Source organism: Scyliorhinus torazame, chromosome 15, assembly GCF_047496885.1.
Source record: "Scyliorhinus torazame isolate Kashiwa2021f chromosome 15, sScyTor2.1, whole genome shotgun sequence".
Taxonomy (NCBI): domain Eukaryota; kingdom Metazoa; phylum Chordata; class Chondrichthyes; order Carcharhiniformes; family Scyliorhinidae; genus Scyliorhinus; species Scyliorhinus torazame.
The window spans coordinates 8,284,141-8,310,556 of record NC_092721.1 but is presented as its reverse complement, the minus strand read 5'-3'; the positions used below and the strand labels follow the sequence as shown (position 1 = coordinate 8,310,556).

Sequence of the window (26,416 nt, the reverse complement as noted above, 5' to 3'; positions counted from 1 at the left end):
GATCTCGTCCTCGTTCTCCGAGGCCTTTTGGCCCACCTCCCGGATCGCCGTCCCTTGGGGCTTCTGGGTCTCGAGCAGCTTGTCTATCGAAGCCTTCATCGGCTCCAATAGCTCTGCCTTCAATTCCATGAAGCAGCGCTGGAGAAACGCCTGCTGTTCCTGCGACCTCTGCGCCCATGCTGCCTGGTCTCCACCCGCCGCCATCTTGATTTTCCTCCCTCGCACTTTTCGCTGCTCCAAAACTATTTTTTTCACCGCTCCACTCCTGGTCCAATCCATACAGTGCCGGGGAAATGTTACTATCACCTTCCCACACTGGGAACCGTTGAACAAATGCCGCTGGGGGCCCTAAAAAGAGCCCAAAAGTCTGTTTCTGCCGGGAGCTGCCGAACGTGCGACTTAGCTCTGCATAGCCGCAACTGGAAGTTCTGGCCCTTGTTCTTTTGATGGTTAACCTACACCTCAATCTGGGTTACCTGACCACAACCAGGGAACAGTAACATCGTGATAGTTTTACTGGGATATTAGACCAGAGGCCCACACTAAGGGGACATGAGTTATAATCCCACCATGGCATCTGGGAATTTAATTAATAGATCTGAAATAAAGTTCTAGTCTCATTAACAGTGATCATGAAATGACTGGATCGCTGTAAAAGTGCATTTGGTTCACTGATGCATTCAGAGGAGGAACCTACCTTTCTTATCTGGTCAATCTGACCTATACATGACTCCAGACCCACACCAATGTGGTTACTGATTACTGCCCTCTGAAATAGCCCAGCAAGTCACTCGGTTGAAAGTATCACAGCATCACCTCTCGAGAGCAATTGGGGATAAATTAGGATTACTGCTGGCCTTGCTACTGAAGCTCACATCCCAGGAACGAATGTGAAAAAAAAAAATCAATAATCAAATGTCTGGAGCATATTGAAATTGGAAAGCCAACAGAATCATCTATCAAAACCTCCTTCTGCCGGTGAAGCATGTTCTGGAGATGGGAGTAACTCGGATGAACACAGCCATTCCATAAAAATATGTTTTATGATTGCCCTAACATTAGATATTGTGAATAAAAATTAAATAATTGTTAGTTCCCCGAGATGTGTAAATTATTACGGTCATCCCTTAATAAAGTTGGTTGTAGAACATTGTGAGCAATTCACATTTCCATTAGACCTTTGAGAGGAGTGGCACTTCCTGAACATATAGGGAATCAAGGAAGAAACTTAATCTTAATAAAAAGGAGGGAAACCATTTTCTTTTATTTATGAATCTGAATTTTCGATAATAACCATTTTCATCAGCACAGGAAACATTACAAAAATCTTCTACGCCTTTGTGTCATGCTCAATGCCCATCTGTGCGTTTGCATAATTTATGCTAATATTCAGAAGATAGCCCCATTTAGAACAGAGCAGGCTGACATTAACACTGCAAATAAGTTACTGTGAAAATCCCCTAGTCGCCACACTCCGGCGCCTGTTCGGGTACATCGAGGGAGAATTCAGAATGTCCAACTCACCTAACAAGCACGTCTTTGGGGACTTGTGGGAGGAAACCGGAGCACCCGGAGGAAACCCACGCAGACACTGGGAGAACGTGCAGACTCCGCACAGACAGTGACCCAGCGGGGAATCGAACCAGGGAACTTGGCGCTGTGAAGCAACTGTGCTAACCACTGTGGTACAGTATCGCCCCTTTGATGTCCCAAAACAACTAAGTACTTTTGAAGCGTAGTTACTGATGCAATGGAGGAAACATTGCAGGCAATTTTTGTACAGCAAGGTCCCACAAACAAGGTGATAATGAACAGACAATCTGCGTCAGTAATATTGGTTAATGGATAAATACTGTCCAGGATAGCGGGGGAGAACTCCCCTCCTTCTCTTCGAAGTAGCATCATGGGATTTTTTTACATCCACTTGAGACAGGGCTCAGATCAAACTCCCATCCAAATAACAGGACCTCCAACAGTGCAGCACTATCACAGTACTGCATTGGAGTGTCAGCCCGGATTTCTTTGTGCTCAAGTCTCTGCAATGGGACTTGCACCCACAACATTGTGACTCAGAGGTAAGTGTGCTGACTGCTGAGTCACCAAAAGGATATGTTGATCGAGCAAAATGAAACAGAGTGGGAGTGGGCTTGTGTGACTCATGCACGTGGGCGACACGGTGTCACAGTGGCTAGCGCTGCTGCCTCTCTGTGCCAGAGACCCGGGTTCAATCCCAACCTTGGGTGACTGCCTGTGTGGAGTCCGTAGGTTCTCCCCGTGCTCCACTTTCCTCCCACAGTCCAAAGATGTGCAGGTTAGCTAGACTGATCATGCTAAATTGTCCTTTGGTGTCCAAAGATGTGCAGGTGTGGGGTTATGAGCAAAGAGTTGGCCTAGGTGGGGTGTTGCTTCAGAGGATCGGTTAAGTCTCGATGGGCCAAATGGCCTCCTTCTGTAGGAATTCTATGTTTCTATAAACATTGACGGACCAGTTGAATGGTATGGTTCTACTGAACTTTCTACAGGTGTAATATCTAAAATAGGGATATCGCAACTAACAAAATGAATCAAATTTTCATTTTAACTTTCTGGCTTTGGTAACAAAAGAAAAACGATTACAATTAGATCACTAATGATTGGTTACATTACCAATAAAACAACAATTGCAAAACTGAAGGGGTGATCTCTGGCACTTGCACCAGGTGAGATTTACAGCTGAATTGTAATGAAGTGTGAGTTCCAATAACAAGTCATTAAACCAATGGAAATGAACAATATTTCCAATTTTGGGAATGCAGGGAGAAGCTTAGCTATCTGGAAACAAGATAGCATGTGGGGAACTGACTGTCGAGATGGATGAGAGGTGGTAATGGGTGAGAAGTCATGACCTCACTGCCATTGACTTTTGCAATCATCTTCCTTTTGCTCAGTATTTTCGATTGGACTTTTGGCATTTTATACAGAACAAGGCAAAGACAAAATCAACACCTGCATCAAGTCATAGCAGCACCATCCATAGTTTCAATGATTATATGCAGAGTGCAGTATTGACATGTAACACTTATATTACAAGGTGCTCTTGTTAAGACCAAAACAAAGATGAAATAAAAACAAAAAAAAGAGATAAAAAGATGTTTTTCCTTATTACCTTTTGCCCCTTTCGGTTCTCTCCCTCTATTTGCCCTGCATTTCCCTTGGTGTGCTCCCCCCTTCCTACCATTTCACCCTCCCCCTGCCCATGCCTCCCCCCTTCCTGCCTGCCTCCCCCTCCTCCCCCTGCCCACTCCACCTGCCCTTTCCTCTCTTTGTTTCATGGTCGTTTCTGCCCCCCCCCCCCCATTAACTTATTGGTTGCTGGTAACGAACGGGTCTGGGGGGATTTTGGTTAACAGCCTCCACCAGCCGTGGAACTCTTCCTCCGATCCTCTGATGGCGTATTTTATTTTTTTCTAGTTTGAGAAATCCTGCCACATCGGGCAGAAATTCTGCAGCTTTGGGCGGTGCTGCCGATCGCCAGCCGGGTAGGAGTCTCCGGCGAGCGATCAGGAACGCAAAGGTCAGGGTGTCCGCCCCTCTCCTCACGAAGAGCTCCGGCTGTTCTGATACTCCGAAGACTGCCACTAACGGGCAAGGCTCCACCCTCACCCCCACAACCCTGGGAGTAGCCTCAAAGAAGGACGTCCAGTACCCGACACGTCTGGGGCAAGACCTGAACCTGCGGGTGTGGTTGGCCGGGCCTCCCTGGCACAGTTCACACTTGTCCACCACCTCAGGGAAGAACGCGCTCATTCTTGTCCTGGTTAGGGGCACCCTGTGTACCACCTTTAGCTGTGTTAGGCTTAGCCCTGTGCATGTGGAGGTGAAGTTTACCCTGTTCAGTGTTTCCCCCAGAGCCCTCCCTCTACCTCTCTGCTGAGATTTTACTGCTACCATTATGCTCCAGCGAACTCTGGTGCCGATCAATGAGGCTCTAAGGCCACGGTTGAGGTATCTCTCGTCTTATTTAAGGTGGTGAACATGATGGCATCCAGAGTTTGAGAATAAGCAGCAGCAACAGATAATTGTATGTAACTCAATCAATTTTAACTAAAACTATTACATTGAATGTTCCCGCACAGAAACATATCGTTCAGCCTCACTGGTGTTTTATCTCCAGACAAGCCTTTTTCCTTCCCATTCATCTCACCCTATCAAGCGAGTGTTATATTTCTTGTGTTTACCTAGTTTTCTTTCAAACTCATTTCCTTTGTGTTTTTATAGGCTTTCAGTAAATTAGAATTGGAGCTGGAAATGATTGACAATGCTGCATATTTACTCAAATTCCTCTCCACTAGTTAAAACAAACAGCTATTAAAATAATGGAGAGGAGAATTTGATACAAATGCATTAGTTGTTTGCAAGAATAACTTTGCACACCATCAATGTTGTCACCCTTAGGAAAAGACCTTCTTTGAAATCAATGATTCAATTTGTTGCCAGTTAAAGTTGCAAAGTAAAATTACAAACTTTAATTTGAAAACTCCCACAGCCCAGCAAACATTTCCCATTTCAAGTATTAATCCAATTTCTTTTTGAAAGTTGTTTTAAATCTGCTCTCACCGCCCTTCAAGATAGCAGATTCCAAATCGTAACCCCTTTAAGCACCTCTTTAATCGTAATCCCTTTAATCGTAACCCCTTTAAGCGCCTCGCTGATTTGCTTTTATGCAGATACAGAAAAGATTCTTTAAATAATGAACAACAAAAGAAAAAAATATTATTACATCTGCCTCAAAAATGTGCTTGAATATTAAACATGTTTGCTGTCAGTTCCTCTTGTACACCAGCATGCATTGTTTTATACGCGATTCATCCAGTCAGACAGCAATATTGAACCTTCAGGCATGGCCTATATATGTCTACTATGTTCATGTAATTTTGGAAATAAATCAGAAAGGACATGTTAACCTCAGTTAATGTACCACTGGGTCAAGACATTTCCCCAGAGATAAAAATACTTAGAGCAGATAACTGTCATTCCACATGCAATTATATATATATTGCAGCTACTAATTTAGGAAAATTAATTACGTAGCATGGTATTTTTTGCTCAAGGGAGATATATGAGGAAGTTAAACTATGCTATTCAGTGAGTGGCTAGAATATTTAAGGTTGCTCAAAGAAACAAAGGTAGACAAGCCTAGTGATTTGTCAAGAACAAGGCAGGTGGACTATGATGTGGAAAACTGTGACGTTATCCACTTTGGTAGGAAAATGCAGATTATTTCTTAAATGGTGGGAGATTGGGAAGAGTTAATGTCCAAAGGGACTTGGGGTTTCCTCGTTCGTCAGTTATTGAAAGTTAACACACAGGTGCGGCAAGCAATCAGGAGTGCAAATGGTATGTTGGGCTTTCTAACAAAACGATTCAAGTACAGGTGTAAAGATGTCTTCCTGCAGTTGTATAGAGCCTGGTGAGACCGCACCTGGAGTTTTATGTGCAATTTCGGTTTCCTTACCCAAGGAAGGATATACTTACCATAGAGGGAGTTCGGAGACAGCAGATTTGCCCTATGAGGAGAGATTGAGAAGGCTGGGCCTGTCTTCTCTGGAGTTTAGAAGAATGAGGTGTGATCTCATTGAAATGTATAAAATGATTACAGAGCTCAACGGGGTAGATGCAGGAAGGATGTCTCCCCTGGCTGAGGGAGTTCTAGAACCAGGGGACCATCTCAGAATAAGGAGCAGGCCATTTGGGGCTGAGATGAGGAAGAATCTTTTTATTCAGAGGGCGATGAATCTTTGGAATTCTCTGCCCCAAAGAGCTTTTGGAGTATATTCAGGTTTCCAGATAATGATGGTATGAAGTGATATGGGGATAGTGCAGCAAAATGGCATTGAGGTAGAAGATCGCCAATGATCCTTTTGAATAGCGAAGCAGGCTCGAAGGGGAAATTGGCCTATTCCCCTCTCTACCTTCCTAAAAATAGCAGAGGCATCGATCACAATCTTTGGGCACAGGAGTAGTGCCAGAATAGCCATTAATGTTATACCAATATTCAAGAAAGGGAAGAGGGGTAAAGCAGAAAACTACAGCCCAGACTTCCCAATATCAGTGGTGGGGAAGTTATTAAAAACTATTATCAAGGCAAAATAAACGTACATTGGGAAGGATGTGGGTTAATCAGGGAGAGTCAGCATGGATTTGTTAAAGGCAAATCAAGCCTGACTAATTTGATTGAATTCTTTGAGGTAACAGAAAGGTTGATCAAGGTAGCACAGTATTCTGTACATTACAGGAGGCATTTGACTAAATGGCAGATTGGGGATTTATTAAGACGATGTAAGCTAATGCAATTAAGGAGAAAGTGGTGATATACAAAGAACAAAGAAATGTACAGCACAGGAACAGGCCCTTCGGCCCTCCAAGCCCGTGCCGACCATGCTGCCCATCTAAACTAAAATCTTCTGCACTTCCGGGGTCCGTATCCCTCTATTCCCATCCTATTCATGTATTTGTCAAGATGCCCCTTAAATGTCACTATCGTCCCTGCTTCCACCACCTCCTCCGGCAGTGAGTTCCAGGCACCCACTACCCTCTGCGTTAAAAACTTGCCTCGTACATCTACTCTAAACCTTGCTCCTCGCAACTTAAACCTATGACCCCTAGTAATTGACCCCTCTGCCCTGGGAAAAAGCCTCTGACTATCCACTGTCTATGCCACTCATAATTTTGTAGACCTCTATCAGGTCGCCCCTCAACCTCCGTCATTCCAGGGAGAACAAAGCGAGTTTATTCAACCTCTCCTCATAGCTAATGCCCTCTATACCAGGCAACATCCTGGTAAATCTCTTTTGCACCCTCTCTAAAGCCTCCACATCCTTCTGGTAGTCTGGCGACCAGAATTGAACACTATACTCCAAATGTGGCCGAACTAAGGTGCTTGCCAATTGTTATACTCAATGCCCTGGCCAATGAAGGCAAGCATGCCATATGCCTTCTCCACCTGTGTTGCCCCTTTCAGTGACCTGTGGACCTGTACACCTAGATCTCTCTGTCAATACTCTTGAGGGTTCGACCATTCACTCTATATTTCCTACCTGCATTAGACCTTCCAAAATGCATTACCTCACATTTGTATAGATACAAAATTAGGTCAGTGACAGAAAGAATAGGGCAGATGGATATTTTTCAGACTGAGATGTGGTTTGTGATGGTGTCAGCTTTGAGTCCATTACTCTTCAATTTTTTATGTGACCTAAACTCGGGTGTAGGGAGCAACACAGCAAAGTTAGCACATGGTGCTGACTTGGCAAAGCATAAGTTAGTGTTGGGGAGAATTGTAGGCTTCAGGGTGACAGGCAGGATGGTAAAATGGTCAGGAGCATGGCAGAGGGAGATTAATGCAGAGAAGTGTGAAGTGATGCACTTTTGGACCACTAACATTTAACTATACTGTCAATGGCACCACTTTGAAAAGTTTTGATGAGCAGAGAAAGTTTGACAAGGCCACGGGGCCTATAAATTCGAGAATTTACAAAAATGAGATGTGGCCTCATTGAAGTGTACAAAATTCTTTCAGGGCAAAACGGATATTTCTCCTGGCTGGGGGTGGGAGTGATCTAGAACCGGGGGCAAAGTCTCAGAATAAGGGGCAGGTCATTTAGGATTGATATGAGGAGGGACTTTTTTCACTCAGAAGATGTTGAATCTTTGAAATTCTCTACCCCAGAGGGTTTAGTCATTGAGTATATTCAGGACAGAGATCGATAGATTTCTAGATCCTAATGACATTAAGGGATGCAGCGATAGTGTGGAAAGATAGGTTCTTGATTAATAAGGGGATCAGGGGTTATGGGGAGAAAGCAGGAGAATGGGGATGAGAAAATATCAGCCATGATTGAATGGCGGAGCAGACTCGATGGGCCGAGTGGCCTAACTCTGCTCCTATGTCTTATGGTCTTATGGTCTAAGATGGCAGATGTTAGCCATAATGTAGTTAAATGGCGGAGCAGACTAGAGGGGCCAAATGGCCCACTCCTGCTCTTATGTTCCTTTGTCCATGTACACAAATCCTTAAAGAATGCATGGCAAGTTAACAAAGTAGTTCAAAAGGTTACTTGAGTTGAGAAATAGAACATAAAAGCAAAGTGATTCTGCTTGAACTTTATAAATGACTAGTTATGACTTAGGTGTAGTATTGTGGGTGATTCTGAGCACCACGATTCAAGAGAGATATAAAGGCATGAGAAAGGGTACAGAGGAGGTTTAATTGGATAAGGTGTATTGTGTTATGCTTCTTCATGTAGAATAAGCTGCTTCCTTGATGTACACTCTGACAAAGGAAGGTTCAGACCTGGAGGTAGATTTAACACATTTATTGAACAGTTAACAATTCTCCTACTTGAGTTCGACTCTCCTGCTAATCTTGATATAGTACCTCAATCTAACTAACCAGTTTGCTCTAAGCCATGTGGTGGGTGTGATGCTTCCGATCTGCCCGTGTCTCTGAGTGTCACCTGTGGAAAGAGACAGAGCATGTGTGCCCTGTCTTTTTATATGGGTTGCCCCCTTGTGGTAGTGTCACTCTGGATGTCTTGACTGCCCATTGGTCGTGTCCTATTCTGTGTTCATTAGCTGTTTGTCTGCATGTCATGATGTCTCTGGCGCTCCCTCTAGCGTTTACTCAGTCCTAGTGTATCTACATTAACCCCTTGGTGTATTTACAGTGAAGCATATCACCACAAGGTGATCATGGACAAGCAATAAAGACATACCATAAAGATTGAAATAAATAGTAGTGATATAGATATAAAACACATTTACAAAACCCACTAAATAATAAATCTCTTTGATACACAGTTTTGACACTACATAGAATTTACAGCACAGAAAAAGACCATTCAGCCCCACTGGTCCATTCTGGTGTTTATGTTCCCCATATTTTCAATATGAATGATTTGTGGTCAGCATGCGTTGCACAATTCTTTCCAGATGATGTAAAGCTCAGGTTAAGATCTGCAACATCCCAGAGTTCAGTAATGAAGATATGTGGGACATTCAGGCTGCTCTCCTTGGAATAAGAAAGGTTGTAGAGTAGATACAGAAAAGCCAGTGGGTCAATAACTCGAGGTCATAGATTTCAAATCAGTGGCAAAAGATCTCAAGGGGAGATGGACATAAATGTTTTCATTTACAGAGTTCATAAAATCCATCGACTGCCTACAGTGCGGAAGAAGGCCACTCAGCCCATTGAGTCTGCACTGACCCTCCGAAAGAGCACCCTACCTCGGACCACTCCCCCGCCCTATCCCCGTAGCCCCGCGCATTGATCACGGCCAATCCACCTAAGCTGCACATCTTTGGACTGTGGGAGGAAACCGGAGCACCCGGAGGAAACCCACGCAGACACGGGGAGGCTGTGCAGACTCCACACAGACAGTGACCCAAGCTGGGAACCTGGGACCCTGGAGCTGTGAGGCAGCAATGCCAATCACGGGGCCGCCTTGCCGCGCATTTGTCAGGATCTGAAAGACTTGACCAGAATAGGTGGTGGAAGCTGATCCCAAGAATAATTTTACAAAGGAGTTGGACAGCTAGCAGATGATGTGGGACTGACAGGGTCACAGACATAAAGCACAACAACTGTTTCAAAGTGCTAGCTATACACACAATGGGCCAATTGGCCTCCTGTGATGTAAATTTCTATGATTCTAATATGTGAACGGCTACGACCTGGAGTAGTTGAGGCGAATATCATCGGTGTATTTCTGGAAAGTTGGATAAGTACTTTAGGGAAAATAGAAGGTTATGTTGATTGGGAGCGATGAAGTACGGTGGGAGGAGGCTCACGTCCGCAGAACACCAGAATGCTCTGTATGGCCTGGTTCAATGCTGTGAACACTATCAATATTACAACCATACATTAAAGGTGTATTAAAAAGTGTCCAATTTCAACTAAATCAATTTAATATTCAATGCATTCTTATGCATATGATTTGTTGAACAGATATTATTACTAGTGTATTTTATAAATGATTTGTGGCAGGAATTTCTTCCACAAAATCCTAATGAAGGGATTGTCATTTTAAAATCTGAAAATGTAAAACAAAATCCATGATTTATATTAAAAATAACATCACTTGTTAACCACTGAAAGGACACTGACAGGTGGCTGAGTGTGACTCTGAGAGTGTAAATAAACACTCACAGACACACTAAGCAGCAGTTAAAGACCACTCATTACCTTTCATTTCAGTCTAACAGGTCATTTAATTGGTCATATGGTGGCTGAATCGTATAAGCTTATCCAAAATCATGACAATTTAATGTAAATTATCATGCATGGAATGATATGTTCTGCTGATGTTTATTTCTGCAATTGACAGACATCCTCAAACCATGGCAACAGCATTCTTCTATCATTAGCATAATTCAACTTATAAAATTCCCGTTACCCATCACTTCAATAGCAACCTGGAGACAACTGCCATGTGATGAAGTGTTGCCCTGGAGGGTCACCAATTCAAAACCGTGACCCATGAGAGTTGAAATATTGTCCTCAACACTCCAGCAGACACGAGCTGGTACAATGCTGCACCTGTGCAGGTGGAGCAAGCACATGGCGTGAAGTGGTTAGAATTTGGAATGCGCTGCTTGATAGGGTGGTAGAGTACATATTCAACACTAGCCATCAAAAGGCAACTGGACAAATGCTTAAAGGAGAAAATAATTGCAGGATTGTGAGATTGCCTGGATTGCTCTTCAAAAGAGCCAGCACAGGCTCAATGGACCCTTGTGTGCTGTATTATTCAATAATACCAATAGATAACACCTTCAAATTAAAAAACACACCATTATTGATTCAAGAATAATCAATAAGGCTGATCTTCCTCTTCCAACAGAAGTTCACACAGCAAGGCAAGATGTATCCCCAAACACCCTGCCAGGCACAAGTTAAACACAAGGAACTACATTTGGAATAGGGAGAGAAACACAAGAGGAACCTAGGCGAAACCACAGCCTTAAAAGCACCAGCACCATGAAAGGAGTTTACACACTTCAAAGTCTCACACAAGAGGCACAGGATTTGTCTTTGGTGCAGCAGCTAATGGGGAACTATTGTTATCTGATGATAAATTGTAAGTTTCTTAAGCTGTAGCATGTTGGTCCAAAGTGCTGATTTTCAAGTTTCATTACTTATTTTGAAAGGTTGACCATGTGTCAAGCGTTAGTTTAAGAAATGGGAAAACCAAATGATCTTCAGTAATAAGAGGAGGTTGTTTTGTGGTCAGGTGGTGTAAAACAGCTAGATGGTCAGCTCAGAAAGTTTAGGAAAATATTCTCTGTAGCTCAGGGGTAATCAGGCAAATGACTTCTGTCATTGACGAGAGGTTATATGGCCATTCTCACCTCTTGTTTTTTAAACGATTTTATTACAAACTTGCATCAAAACAGGTTACAGCAAGTAAACAGCCCGGGAAACATATTTCCCAACAATCAACTGTACAGTCTGTACAGATTTTTCCCCTTCCCCAACTCCCTCCCCATCACCCACCCCCCTGCGACGAACAGCTCCTCAAACACGGTCACAAACATCCCCCACCTTTTCTCAAACTCCCCCTCTGAGCCCCTTAACTCATACTTTATCTCCTCGAACTGCAGAAAGTCATACAGGTCACCCAACCATGCCGCTACCCCCGGTGGCGATGCCAACCGCCACTCCAGCAAAATTCATCGTCGTGCAATCAGAGAGGCGAAGGCCACGACATCAGCCTTCCTCCTCTTTTCGGCTTCTCTGAAACCCCAAATATCACCACCAAAGGGTCCGGGCCGTTCACACCTCTTTGACATCCAAAAAGTCCATACTGCAAGACAGGCAGGTGACTCACTATTGAGCATAGCTCCCGTCACCGAGTGTAAAAGTCAAGTGGCATTCTGCAACCAATACTGAAGCAGCACTTCTTATCCAAAAAGGCACCATTGAAGATCTTTATCAGCATCACTGTCGTGTTGGGTGCTCTGATGTACAAACGATCCAACACGGCTGGAGATGGTGTAACTCAATTTTATCAACTACTCAACTGTAACAGCACACTGCTAACTTGGGTACAGGCATTACCAGCTAATCTGTCGACCCTGTCCTATCACTATCTGGGTGAGGCACTCAGCACATGGTGAATGTCTGAGTGGCAGGCTCTGAGCTTGGTGCTCTGAGCTGGCTGCTGCTGGAATGAGCAGGAACTGTAGTGTCCCCTGTTTTTATAGTGTGTGTGCTCTCACTGGTGATTGGCTCCGATGTTGTGTGTGTGTTGGTTGGTCCTACTGCATGTCCATCAGTGTGTGTGTGATTGCACCATGATATGCTGATCTAAATATCATGACGTCCCCCCTTTTCGCAAAGAATATGTGCCTACATGATAATAAATAAAGAAGTGTAGTGAGTGCATCTAATCATGTGGGTGCAATACTTACAACAATATGTACATGTGGCTATACTATATACACAGGAAGGTGCCAGGTGCAGAAACTAACTATGTTACACGAAGAACGAAACCAATGTCATTAACAAACATAACAAAATCTTAAACAGTATGGCAAAAAGTCTGAAACAGTCAGAACAAGTCAGTGAGTCCAATATGAAAAGGTTCATAAATTAAGTCTCTCAGGTGGGCGATGAATTTGGGTTGACCGCCTCAAGGGTGGGTCAGGATCCACCGGCTGAGGAACGGGTCAGGCCACGGTCGAGTGAGGAAGATGCAGGGTGTCCGGAAGGTCAACAAAGTCCATTGCAGGGACAACAGGAGGGCGTGGCACCGGTGAAGGATCGCGTGGCGAGCGCAGAACCAGATGAAGGGCACGCCGATTGCGGCGGCGAATAGAGCCATCAGGCAGACGAACCAGGAACGAGCGGTGAGCTATCTGTCGGAGAACCTCAGCGGTTGCCGACCAGCCGCCCTCCGGAAGGTGTATGCGGACATTATCTCCAGGCGCCAGGGCAGGAAGATCAGTCGCCCGAGCATCATGTGTCGCCTTTTGTTGCTCACGCTGTTGCTGCATCCGCCAAAGTACCGGAGCATGGTCGAGGTCTGGGACGTGAATGGACGGCACAGTGGTCCTGAGGGTGCGACCCATAAGCAGTTGGGCCGGCGATAGGCCCGTGGACAGTGGGGCCGAGCGATAGGTCAGCAAGGCGAGGCAGAAGTCAGATCCTGCATTAGCAGCCTTGCAGATGAGCCTTTTAACGATGCGGATGCCCTTTTCTGCTTTGCCATTCGACTGAGGATGCAGAGGACTGGACGTCACATGTGTGAAGTTGTATGAGCTGGCGAAGGAAGACCATTCCTGACTCGCGAAGCAGGGGCCATTGTCTGACATCACGGTGAGCGGAATGCCGTGGCGAGCAAAGGTCTCTTTGCAGGCCCGGATGACAGCCGATGATGTGGTGTCGTGCAGGCGTATGACCTCTGGATAGCTGGAAAAGTAGTCGATGATGATGATGTAGTCCCTGCCAAGCGCATGGAACAGGTCCCCGCCCACCTTCGACCAGGGGGACATGACCAACTCATGGGGCTGAAGGGTCTCACGGGGTTGTGCCGGCTGGAAGCGCTGACAGGTGGGGCAATTAAGCACAGTGTTAGCAATGTCCTCACTTATTCCCGGCCAGTACACAGCCTCTCGGGCCCTCCATCGGCACTTCTCAACGCCGAGATGGCCTTCGTGCAGCTGCTCTAAGACAAGCCGGTGCATGCTGTGTGGGATCACGATGCGGTCCAGCTTCAGGAGGACACCATCCACGACTGCCAAGTTGGCCCGAACGGTGTAAAACTGTGGGCATTGTCCCTTGAGCCACCCGTCCGTCATGTGGCGCATCACACGTTGCAGAAGGGGGTCGGCCGCAGTCTCAAGTTGAATGTGAGCCAGGTGTGCATCAGTGGCCGGCAGAGTGGCAGAAGTGAAGGCTACATGTGCATCGGCTTGGCAAATGAACCCCTCAGGGTCGGACGGCGTGTTGACTGCCCTGGACAGAGCGTCTGCTATGATGAGGTCCTTACCCGGGGTGTAGACAAGTTGAAAGTCGTACCTCCGGAGTTTGAGCAGAATGTGCTGGAGGCGAGGGGTCATATCATTGAGGTCCTTTTGAATGATGCCAACCAGCGGGCGATGGTCGGTCTCCACGGTGAACTGGGGAAGGCCATACACATAGTCGTGGAACTTGTCAACGCCAGTCAACAGGCCTAGGCACTCCTTTTCAACCTGCGCATAGTGCTGCTCTGTGGGGATCATGGCCAGTGACGCATAGGCGACTGGGGCCCACGATGAGGCGTCATCCCGTTGCAGGAGGACCGCCCCAATGCCGGATTGGCTGGCGTCAGTTGAGATTTTCGTCTCCCTTGCAGGATCGAAAAACGCCAGTACCGGGGCGGTGGTGAGCTTGACCTTGAGCTCCTCCCATTCACGCTGGTGGGTGGGAAGCCACTGGAATTCAGTTGTCTTCCTGGGAAGGTGCCGGAGAGCTGTAGTGTGGGAAGCAAGGTTAGGGATGAACTTCCCCAGGAAGTTGACCATTCCGAGAAAGCGTAGTACCGCCTTCTTGTCTGTGGGCTTCTGCATGGCCGTGATGGCTGCCACCTTGTCGGCATCCGGCCGCACCCCCAACCAGGAGATGTGGTCCCCCAGGACTTCAGCTCGGTTTGTCCAAAAGAGCATTTGGCTCGGTTAAGACGCAGGCCCTGGTCCCGTATCCGTTTAAAGACGCGCTGGAGGCGACTGATGTGCTCCTGCGGTGTGGTGGACCAAATAATGATGTCGTCTACGTAGACGCGCACCCCTTCGATGCCCTTCATCATCTGCTCCATGATGCGATGGAACACTTCAGAGGCCGATATGATGCCAAATGGCATCCTATTGTAGCAGTATCTGCCAAATGGAGTGTTGAAAGTGCACAGCTTCCTGCTGGACTGATCCAATTGAATCTGCCAGAAGCCCTTTGAGGCATCAAGCTTGGTGAATATTTTTGCCCGAGCCATCTCGCACGTGATCTCCACACACTTGGGTATGGGGTAGTGTTCCCTCATTATGTTGCGATTTAAGTCTTTCGGGTCTATACAGATCCGGAGGTCGCCGGAAGGCTTCTTGACGCACACCATGGAGCTGACCCATGGAGTCGGCTCCGTTACCTGGGAAAGCACTCCTTGGTCCTGAAGGTCCTACAGCTGCTGCTTGAGGCGGTCCTTGAGGGATGCTGGGACTCTGCGAGGTGCATGAACTACCGGAGTGGCGTCCTGTTTAAGCCGGATTTTGAACATGTAGGGCACTGTGCCCATGCCCTGGAAAACATCCTGGTTGTGCGTGAGGATTGAGTTGAGCTGCGCCCTAAAGTCTGCATCTGGGAAATCGGACGTGCCTTCTGGAGAGAGAGAGTGTACACGCCGAATGAGGTGGAGGATTTTGCACGCCTGTGCACCTAGCAGAGAGTCCTTTGAGGAGCCCACGATTTCGAATGGTAGTATGGCTTTATGTGATTTGTGTGTCACTTTGAGCTGGCACAACCCCGTGGCGGGGATAACGTTGCCATTATAGTCAACGAGGTGACAGTTGGATGGCAGAATAGGTGGTTTAACCTTCAGGGTCTGGAATGCTGACCATGCGAGGAGATTGGTGGAGGCACCAGTGTCCAGGCGGAATCTGATCTGGGATCGGTTGACCATCAGGGTGGCACACCACTCGTCGTCCGGATCAATGCTGTGCACTGACAGCGGCTGGTGCGTTCGGCTCGGGGACAGCTTGTTCTTGTTGATGACAGCAACGCGGAAGGGCTTCCTGTCCTCAGTGTCACTGGTCTGTGTGACGTCGGGATCGGACTCGGTGAACGTGGGTGGAATTGCCCGAACGTTTCTGCAAGGCTGGTTAAATGGTTACGAGTTGGCAGGCTGAGGTGCGCGACAGCAAGCAGCATAGTGGCCCAACCTGCTACAGCGTAGGCATTGTCGCGCTTTGGCAGGACACTGCCGCTTTAAATGGGCGGAGCCACAGTTGCCGCACATCGTGACGTCAGTCCGTTCATGCGCGCGAAATGGCCGGCCTCCTCCAGGCCGCGGCCCGGGAGGTACTCGATCGTCTGGACCCGCTCCGCCTCGTGGGGCCCGTGCCGCGCCGTTTCGGCCGCCTGGATGTGTGAGTACCGGCTGGTGGCGTTCTCATGCAGGACGCAGGTCTCGACGGCAGTCGCCAGGGTGAGTTGCTTGACCCGAAGGAGCTGTTGGCGCAGAGTGTCCGACATGACTCCGAAAACTATCTGGTCACGTATCATGGAGTCAGAGGTGGTCCCATAGCCGCAGGACTGCGCGAGGATACGGAGGTGTGTTAAATAAAACTGGAAAGGTTCGTCCTTACCCTGCAGGCGCTGCTGGAACATGTACCTCTCGAAGCTCTCGTTTACTTCAACGCTGAAGTGTTTGTCGAACTTCAGGAGCACCGTCTTGTATTTGGTTCTGTCCTTGCCGTCCGCGAATGTAAAGGAGTTAAAGATGTGGATGGCGTGTTACCCCGCCGTGGAGAGAAGAAGGGCAATCTTCCTGGTGTCCGATGCATTCTCCCTGTCTGTGGCCTCGAGGAAGAGTTGGAAGCGCTACTTGAACAGTTTCCAATTGACCCCGAGATTGCCAGCGATTCGGAGCGGCGGCGGCGGGTTGATGTTCTCCATGGTGCAGGACGGCGGATTGCTGATACGTTGCAGGTAGGTCTCACAGGCGCTGGTTTGCATCCACTTCTGGTATCATGTCGTGTTGGGTGTTCTGATGTACAAACGATCCAACACGGCTGGAGATGGTGTAACTCAATTTTATTAACTACTCAACTGTAACAGCACACTGCTAACTTGGGTACAGGCATTACCAGCTAATCTGTGGACCCTGTCCTATCACTATCTGGGTGAGGCACTCAGCACATGGTGAATGTCTGAGTGGCAGGCTCTGAGCTCGGTCATCTGAGCTGGCTGCTGCTGGAATGAGCGGGAACTGTAGTGTCTCCTGTTTTTATAGTGCGTGTGCTCTCACTGATGATTGGCTGCGATGTTGTGTGTGTGTTGGTTGGTCCTACTGCATGTCCATCAGTGTGTGTGTGATTGCACCATGATATGCTGATCTAAATATCATGACAAATACTAGCGTGTCTCTCAAGACAGCTCAGAGCCTCAGGATGTGACGGTATTTTCACTAGGGCTCTCAGGGTTCTGGGATGACAGGAGAGAGAGGTTCTTGGAACAATGTGACATTTCCTGGAATCTGGGTGTTGAGAAGGGATTTCTCTGGTTCTGGGAACATTAGAGTATTTCTGGGATCTACCCAGAAACATGGTACAGGCGTAAGGATACCAACCCTCTAGGATTATCCTGGGAATTGAAAGTCAATCTTCTAGACACTGCAGTCAAGAACCCCGAGAAGAATCATGGATAGAGGTATTAGATAAATTGAGAGATGATTTTTCCATTCTTTTCAAAGGTCGATTTGTTATAAAAAATGACTGGATATGGGATAAAATGAACGTTTCACTGACAGATATCCATTGTCCAATTGGACAATGAAGGGGTATTTTGCCTCCATTGTCCATAGGGAAGCAGTCCAATGTGAATATGGGCAGGTTGGATGAACAGGTTGGATGGGTAGGAATCGATAGGGGATTTGGGGGGAGTGACCAATGATGTAGAGAGCAACTCATGTGATGAGGTCTCCAGTGATACACCCAACATAAATTGGCAACACACAGTAGGCTCCAGGACATGTACTGGAAGTGATGGAACTGGAGATCAGAGTTCTGAAACCTGTAATCTTGAGATAGCTGGTTCAGCCTTTGCCATATTAAGGGACTGTTAGAATCTGAAGATGTTGAGGGTTTAAGAACGTACAACATTGTGTAGGAGAGTGGAAAACAAACTGGTCCAAAGTTTAAAATATCCAAGATTGATTGCTCACATCTTCAAGACATCTGCATAGATTACCTTTTAATCTTAAATCCAATTAACTGATTGAGACTCAATCTATATAACATGTTCTGTGACATTAGGAAGGAAAAGAAGCTTCTAATTTACACGGGAGTATTAATCTGTAAGTAAGGGTCAATACACACTGGGTAGCAGTGTAGTGAAGGCTTGGCACAGATATTACTCATTCAAAGCACTGTTAGATGAACTTAAATACATGTATATGTATCAGATCCAATTGGCTCAATTTTGTTAGCGATGGATGAATGGACGTAAATTGATACAAAGCCAATAAAAAAACTGAACTAATAAAAGGGACCACTATTCATCAACCTGCGGATTGCAGAGTCACATTACTCATTCTGCATTACACAGGACGTTCAGAGCAGAAACCTGCCAATTAGCCCAAATGGTGTTTATGCTCTTCCCACCTGAATTCATTGCACCCTATCAGCATACCTTTCTCCCTCGTGTTTATCTTGTTCCCCTTAAATGTATCTATGCTATTCACCTCACCTACTGCAGGTGGTTGTGAGTTTCGCATTCTCACTACTCTGGGTCAAGGTGCTGCTTCTGACTCCCTCAGCGGATTTATTAGTGAACATCTTATACTTGTGTCAAAATCAAAATACTGCATATGCTGAAATCCGAAATAAAACAGAAAATGCTGGCAATACTCAGCAGGTCTGACAGCATCTGTGAAGACAGAAGCAGACATCTCGGGTCGATGACCGCTCTTCAGAACTCAGGAACGGTCCCTACTTTTGAACTTCCCCATGGAAGCATTATCTTGATTTTTAACCTTTTGAGCCCCTTCACAATGGCAATGAGTTCTGTCAGGTCACCCTTCAGCCTTCCTTTTCTGGAGAAATGTTCCCCAGCGTCTTCAATATTTCCTGATGGTTAGAATGTCACAGTTCTAGAATCATCCTGGCAAAACATTTTTGCACCTCCTTCTGTGCCTCTGTATCCTTGATGCGACATGGAGACTAGAACTATCCAGAGTAATCCAAGCTTGGTCTGACTCGAGATATATGGAGACCAGAATTGTTTCTAGTACTCCGAGTGACACTTACCAAGTTTCTAGGTAGGTTTAATATAACTTATTTACCGGGGGCATTCTGCCACTCCAGGACAAGTACATAGAGCAGTACAGCACAGAACAGGCCCTTCGGCCCTCGATGTTGTGCCGAGCGTTGTCTGAAACAAAGATCAAGCTATCCCACTCCCTGTCATTCTGGTGTGCTCCATGTGCCTATCCAATAACCGCTTGAAAGTTCCTAAAGTGTCCGACTCCACTATCACAGCAGGCAGTCCATTCCACACCCTAACCACTCTCTGAGTAAAGAACCTACCTCGGACATCCCTCCTATATCTCCCACCCTGAACCTTATACTTGTAGTATGTCCCCCTTGTAACAGCTACATCCACCCGAGGAAATAGTCTCTGAACATCCACTCTATCTATCCCCCTCATCATCTTATAAACCTCTATTAAGTCGCCTCTCATCCTCCTCCGCTCCAAAGAGAAAAGCCCTAGCTCCCTCAACCTTTCCTCATAAGACCTAGCCTCCAAACCAGGCAGCATCCTGGTAAATCTCCTTTGCACCCTTTCCAATGCTTTCACATCCTTCCTATAGTGAGGTGACCAGAACTACACACTATATTCCAAATGTGGTCTCACCAGGGTCATGTACAGTTGCAGCATAACCCCACGGCTCTTAAACTCAAGCCCCCTGTTAATAAATGCTAACACACTATAGGCCTTCTTCACGGCTCTATCCACTTGAGTGGCAACCTTCAGAGATCTGTGGACATGAACCCCAAGATCTCTGTTCCTCCACATTCCTCAGAACCCTGCTGTTGACCCTGTAATCCACATTCAAATTTTTCCTACAAAAATGAATCACCTTGCACTCATCAGGGTTAAACTCCATCTGCCATTTTTCAGCCCAGCTCTGCATCCTATCAATGTCTCTTTGCAGCCTACAACAGCCCTCCACCTCATTCACTCCTCTACCAATCTTGGTGTCATCAGCAAATTTACTGACCCACCCTTCCGCCCCCTCCTCCAAGTCATTGATAAAAATCACAAATAGCAGAGGACCCAGCACTGATCCCTGTGGTACACGGCTGGTAACTGGTCTCCAGTCTAAAAAAATTCCATCCACCACCACCCTCTGTCTTCTATGTGATAGCCAGTTACTTATCCAATTGCTCAAATTTCCCTTTATCCCACACCTCCTTACTTTCTTCATGATCCGACTATGGGGAACCTTATCAAACGCCTTACTAAAATCCATTTATACGACATCAACTGCTCTACCTTCATCTACACACTTAGTTACCTCCTCAAAGAATTCAATCAAATTTGTGAGGCAAGACTTACCCTTCACAAATCCTTATTGACTATCCCGGATTAAGCTGCATCTTTCCAAATGATCATAAATACTATCCTTCAGGACCTTTCCCATTAACTTACCGACCACCGAAGTAAGACTAACCGGCCTATAACCAGGGTCATTCCTATTCCCTTTCTTGAACAGAGGAACAAAATTTGCCACTCTCCAGTCCTCTGGCACTATCCCCGTGGACAATGAGGACCCAAAGATCAAAGCCAAAGGCTCTGCAATCTCATCTCTTGCGTCCCAAAGAATTCTAGGATATATCCCATCTGGCCCAGGGGAATTGCTGATACATCCTCCCTCAGAACATCTACCTCCTCCAGCCTACCCGCCTGTATCACACTCTCATCCTCAAAAACATGGCCCCTCTCCTTGGTGAACACTGAAGAAAAGTATTCATTCAACGCATCTCCTATCTCTTCTGACTCCATGCACAAGTTCCTACTACTGTCCTTGACCGGCCCTACCCTCACCCTGGTCATTCTTTTATTTCTCACATAAGAGTAAAAAGCCTTGGGCTTTCCTTGATCAGACCCGCCAACGACTTCTAATGCCCCCTCCTAGCTCTCTTAAGCCCTTTTTTTTTAGCTCATTCCTTGCTACCTTGTAACCCTCAAGCGCCCCAACTGAACCTTGTTTTCTCATCCTTACATACGCTTCCTTTTTCCTCTTGACAGGACATTCAACCTCTTTTGTGAACCATGGTTCCCTCACACAGCCATTTCCCCCCTGCGTGACAGGGACATACCTATCAAGGACACGCAATATTTGTTCCTTAAACAAGCTCCACTTTTCATTTGTGCCTTTCCCTGACAGTTTCTGTTCCCATCTTACGCTCCCTAATTCTTGCCTAATCGCATCATAATTAACCCTCCCCCAATTATAAACCTTGCCCTGCCGTATGGCCCTCTCCCTCTCCATTGCAATAGTGTACAACATGTGAATTACTCGTACTTCCAGAGTAACCTATTCATGTCAAATGGATGTATTTCAGAATGTTTGCCTCACAGTTAGCGTGCGGGGAGTGGGGGGGAGGGGGCGTTGATAACAAGAAGGAGTTTGGGAGGGTAGCGATAATCACAGAAAGGCCAACAGCATCACCAGCCCTTCTCCATCCTGTGCTGTTTTCAGCTGCTGTTTACCTTCATTGACTGCTGGGGATTCCTGAATCAAGCTGGCTTCGCACCTGCTCCTGCTCCAGTAAACTTGACAATGGAGTCCTGAAACACATATTGCCCCCCCCCCCCCCCCCCCCCCCCCCGCCGTTTATGTATGTGACTGGCCAGTTTAGGCAGGTGCCAGAGACACCTGTAAAGCCGCCAGGCTCAACATGTGTTTAGGAGTTAATCAGATAGTTTTAAGGTGCAAGATGAGAAGGAAGTTCACTTTCACCCTCATAGTATGAAACAAAGATTAGTCTGTCTATTAATTGGCTGTCTGGCCTGTAAACTACACTTCCAATTCTTTCACAACATTTTTCATCATTAATGTCTGATGCCGTAACACTGCCAGTTGGCAGTCCAATACATGGCACCGTGACGTAGCTATCTCACAGAGGTTAAAATGGGTCAATACCCCATATTTATTGTTATCCTGGACTCAGGCCTTGGAAAATCGGTTCAATTATACTAATGAAACAATCATCCCGGAAGAGTTGGACTTATTTCAGAAGGAGTTTTAAGGTGAAGGGTTCTAAAGATTACATTCTAATGAGAGCACAGTAATGTCACTGCTGGAGACTAATTGGATCTGTTGTGATTCAAAATAATTTCATTTTCACCATCACAATTGACCACTGGACAATGACAAAATAATCATCCGGATGTATTACATGAAATTTCAGTAGAAATTAGAACATCTGGCCAAGTAATAGGAAATGATCATTCTGAGCAGAAACACAAAACTCTCTAACTTGTTATTGGGTCATTTTTTTTGTGTGTGGAGGGGGGGGGGGAATTAACAGTCTCTGTCTGCGATGCACTTCACCTGACAGAATACCGAGAGTGAGGTACCTTCATGCTAATATTCCTAAGAATCGTTTATGTACACAAACTAATATGAGATAGGGTAAACACTTCAACACTTGTCTGGGGAACAGAGAATAAGGCATCGTCCAATTTCTCGTCTGCCATTTCTATAGCCAGGTTGCTCATGGTCTACAATTTCCAACATTGCGCCAACATGGAATAACTAACTGGCTGGATAGATTGCTCAGTGCGTAAATGCTTTGCCCCCCCCCCCCCCCCCCCCCGGGGGGGTATTTTCTCTCTGAGATTTGACTCTTTGCACAAAGCAGCCGGTTTGCTGGATTCAGATGGAGAAATTCGCCTCCCCCCCCCCCCCGTGCTATCTCGGCGCCTGCACGGCTCTGTGTTGTTTGACAACATGAAGCTATTGTCGCAGGTAGTGCGGTTTGGAAGTAAGCAGCGAGTGTGCGGGGGGGGGGGGGGGGGGGGCTGGGCAAGGCAACGCTCTGCCACCACACACAGCAGCAAATGAAAACACTCCAGCATGCGGCACTGACTGTATTTACTATACTGCATTACACGGTAAAGGAGCAGGGACTACCTGACCCGCTCTGTGCACACATGCACAGGGCAGATAGACACACACACACACACTTCCATTCACACCATTTCCAAAAAGCGACTACAATAATACCGTGGATGCAAACAGCGGCCTGCGTCACGTAGCTTTTATATATAACGACAGATATACAATTCTATTTGTCAGATTGTCAAATCCCTGATCCGTGTCCACATGTCTGTCTTGGGGGGGGGGGGGGGGCACATCTGTCCAATGCACCCGCACACATCTGTACCTATCTGGATGGGGGCTGTGTGGGCTCCATACATGGGACGCATTAGCTTGTTTGCCCCACATTCCTGGGTGAAGGTGCCGATTGGGGTGTGGGTTAGCTTGGTGTGCATTCCCTGGGTGGGCAGCGAGCAGTTTGCAGGCAGCCAGGCAAATCAATGGCATGCAGGCAGCATTAGGCCAGCAATCGCTGGGCTGGGAAAGCGGGCGCCTGGGATGATTTATACATTCGTTTGGACTTCTCATCGTTTGCAACGTCTTGCAGGAAGCGCGGGGGGGGGGGGGGGGGGACTGAACCCTATGTCCTGCAAACTTCAAGATGGAATGGACAAGCGAATGCTGAATGTGCCCCTGGTGTAGAGGGGCTCTCACACACAGCCCCTGCAGAAAGAGACAGAAATCACATCCAGTCCCAGACACAAAAGGGGAAAGATTTTCATTGTTACCAACACCCGCACAATGCATCTGCGTTTAAACAAACAATTGACTGGGATGAAGGGCCTGCGATTAACCAAACCCCGAATGCAGATCCAGACCGAGCTGCAATAAGGCTGAAATGTAAATCAGGAAATCCGTGACTAAAACACGTCTAGAATAAACTGCCAGGCGGGTTACGTCAAATGTGCTTCTTAGGGGATGGGAAATGCAAAGGATGAAATGCAATGTCCTCTGACCCGCAGCAGACAATTCACAGACACTTCCCCAAGTCCGCTCTCTCCTTCCCCTTCTCTGCAACTGCCGCAGAAACAGCCTCCTCCTCGTTTACACAAGCTAATGAAGTTTGAATAATGAATGAATGGTGTTGGGGGCTCGCGGGGTATAAATGCCAAACACACACATATCCTGCCGTGAGTCACATTTAATGGCAGGAAAGGTTTGGGGAGACTGTGGCTCCATAAACAGGGCAGAGCTGAGATTGCCGGGAATAACCTCAAACTCCACAATTCTTGATGTGCAGATTATGTCGGGGCCACACTCAGACTGGGAGCTAACAGAATCAAAGTCCCTAAACGTTGAAACAGCTGAGAGACAGCACAGGCACCGCTCCATTTCTGCTGTGTGGTGACAGTTCGAAGAAATGAGTTGTGGTCCCCAAAAGTTTTCTGGATGTTGGAAAGGATCATTCATTCTCCCATCGCCAACATGCCCCAGCTGAGCACCACACTCCAGCCAGGCTGGCATCGATTAACACACACACACACACACACAGTGCCATTAACCCCAGAATCGGAAAGCAGCCCTTTCTACTCATTCTATTCCCAGTCTGTCATATTATTCATCTGCCCCCACACCCCCACAGGTAGTGAGGGAGAGGGTCAGAAACACCGGGGGGAGGGAGGAACTGAGGACAACTTCACCATTCAATGTAACGAAATCTGGAGATTAAAATTCGAGTTATCACAGGATGTGCCCCCTCACCCCCATCCCCCCCCCCCCCCCTACGCACACACACACACAAATAAATAATGTCTGGAAGAGTTACTCAAACTTTACTGCCATCGAACAGGACGCGTCGCTTTGATCGACACACACGCCAGGGCAAAACATGTTTCCAAATCTGCATGCTGAAATGTTCAAGTGAATCACCCCCCTCCCCTCGTCTCAGTTTGTCCACAGCTAACGGGGGGGGGGGGGGGTGGGGGGGCACTGCACACTGTCTCAGTGCAGCTCCCCGAGGGGCTGTGACAGGGACAGGTGCGCCCAGAACCCCCCCCCCCCCCCCCCCTCCTGTCCAATGTGCAGCTGGCAGAGGGAAGGTACCTCCCGTAACTTTCCAGCGCGCTGCCCGGGGAGGTGAAGCGACATTTGCAGGAGGGGGGGGGGGGGGGTGCTGTGTTTAAAACACACCCCGCCTGCCAGGGAATAAGCCCCTCCAGCCAAGGGGGGCAGCGAGGAAGCTGCTGCAGGTTTGATTGGGAAGTGTCAGGGTGCCAGAGGAAGGCTAATGATCTACTACACTGCAGTGTTAACGTCAGAATCAGCAGCCGCTAGCAGCAGCTCCATCGGGGCAACAAGCTGAGAAACACTGCCACCCCCACCCTGAAAACAGACTGGGGGGGGGGGGCAGACAGGTAGATACATCTAAAGAAGAATTTGCCCATCTGGAGGGGCAGCGCTTACCAACTGGACTCTTGTTTCTCTTAAAACTCTTTCCACAAAGACACTGCAGCATATGCGTTCCTTTGCTGAAGATATTCCAAAGAATCCACATTGATTTGGGCGGAGGGCAGTCCAGCAGTTTACACAGCCTGAAATGCAGATTCTCCGGCTGGCATAATGCACTCAGCTCCGACCCTCCTGCTCACTGGCGGCACCCAATTTGGCATGGAGAATGAGATTCGGACCCCCCCCCCCCCCCTGCCTCACGTGATGGTACCTCTCACTCCTCAGTCAAGGCGATTGATGGTGGCGGCAGCAACATTGGGGGTAGTGTCTGCGGGGGAGGGAGGGTGCGGACACCAGGAGCCGCTCTTTCTGCTCTAGCGCAAGGTGTCTTGGGAGAGAGGAAATCGGTGAACAAGGACCCCCCCCCCCCCAAAAAAAAATAATAATCTGGAAACAACAAGAGATAGATCAGCGCCAGGGAAAGAAACATTGGGCAGCATTTGTACAGAGTGAGCAGGAGGATGGGGCGGGTGTACTGAGACACTGCCAGAGAGAGACAGTCAGAGACAGAGACAGCAAGAGAGAGAGAGAGACAGCCAGAGAGAGACAGTCAGAGAGGCAGCCAGAGAGAGAGAGACAGTCAGAGAGAGACAGTCAGAGAGAGACAGCCAGAGAGAGAGAGACAGTCAGAGAGAGACAGTCAGAGAGAGACAGCCAGAGAGAGAGTCAGAGAGAGACAGTCAGAGAGACAGACAGTCAGAGAGACAGACAGCCAGAGAGAAAGACAGCCAGAGAGAGACAGTCAGAGAGGCAGCCAGAGAGAGAGGCAGCCAGAGAGAGACAGTCAGAGAGAGACAGCCAGAGAGAGAGTCAGAGAGAGACAGTCACAGAGAGAGAGACAGCCAGAGAAAGACAGTCAGAGAGAGAGAGACAGCCAGAGAGAGAGACAGTCAGAGAGAGACAGTCAGAGAGAGAGACAGCCAGAGAGATTGACAGCCAGAGAGAGACAGTCAGAGAGAGAGAGACAGCCAGAGAGAAAGACAGCCAGAGAGAGACAGTCAGAGAGGCAGCCAGAGAGAGAGGCAGCCAGAGAGAGAGAGACAGTCAGAGAGAGACAGCCAGAGAGAGAGTCA

At 47.4% G+C, this 26,416-nt stretch overlaps 1 protein-coding gene across 1 annotated transcript in view; it reads right to left on the bottom strand.

Annotated features, from left to right (window-relative positions):
• Positions 1 to 25,609, bottom strand: part of fgf14 (fibroblast growth factor 14) — a 622,751-nt gene extending 597,142 nt beyond the window's left edge. The window contains exon 1 of the mRNA XM_072476053.1: positions 25,299 to 25,609. Coding sequence (XP_072332154.1) covers positions 25,299 to 25,389 — 91 coding nt within the window. The 5' untranslated portion in view covers positions 25,390 to 25,609. The remainder of the gene's footprint in view (positions 1 to 25,298) is intronic.
• Positions 25,610 to 26,416: the final 807 nt, after the last annotated feature.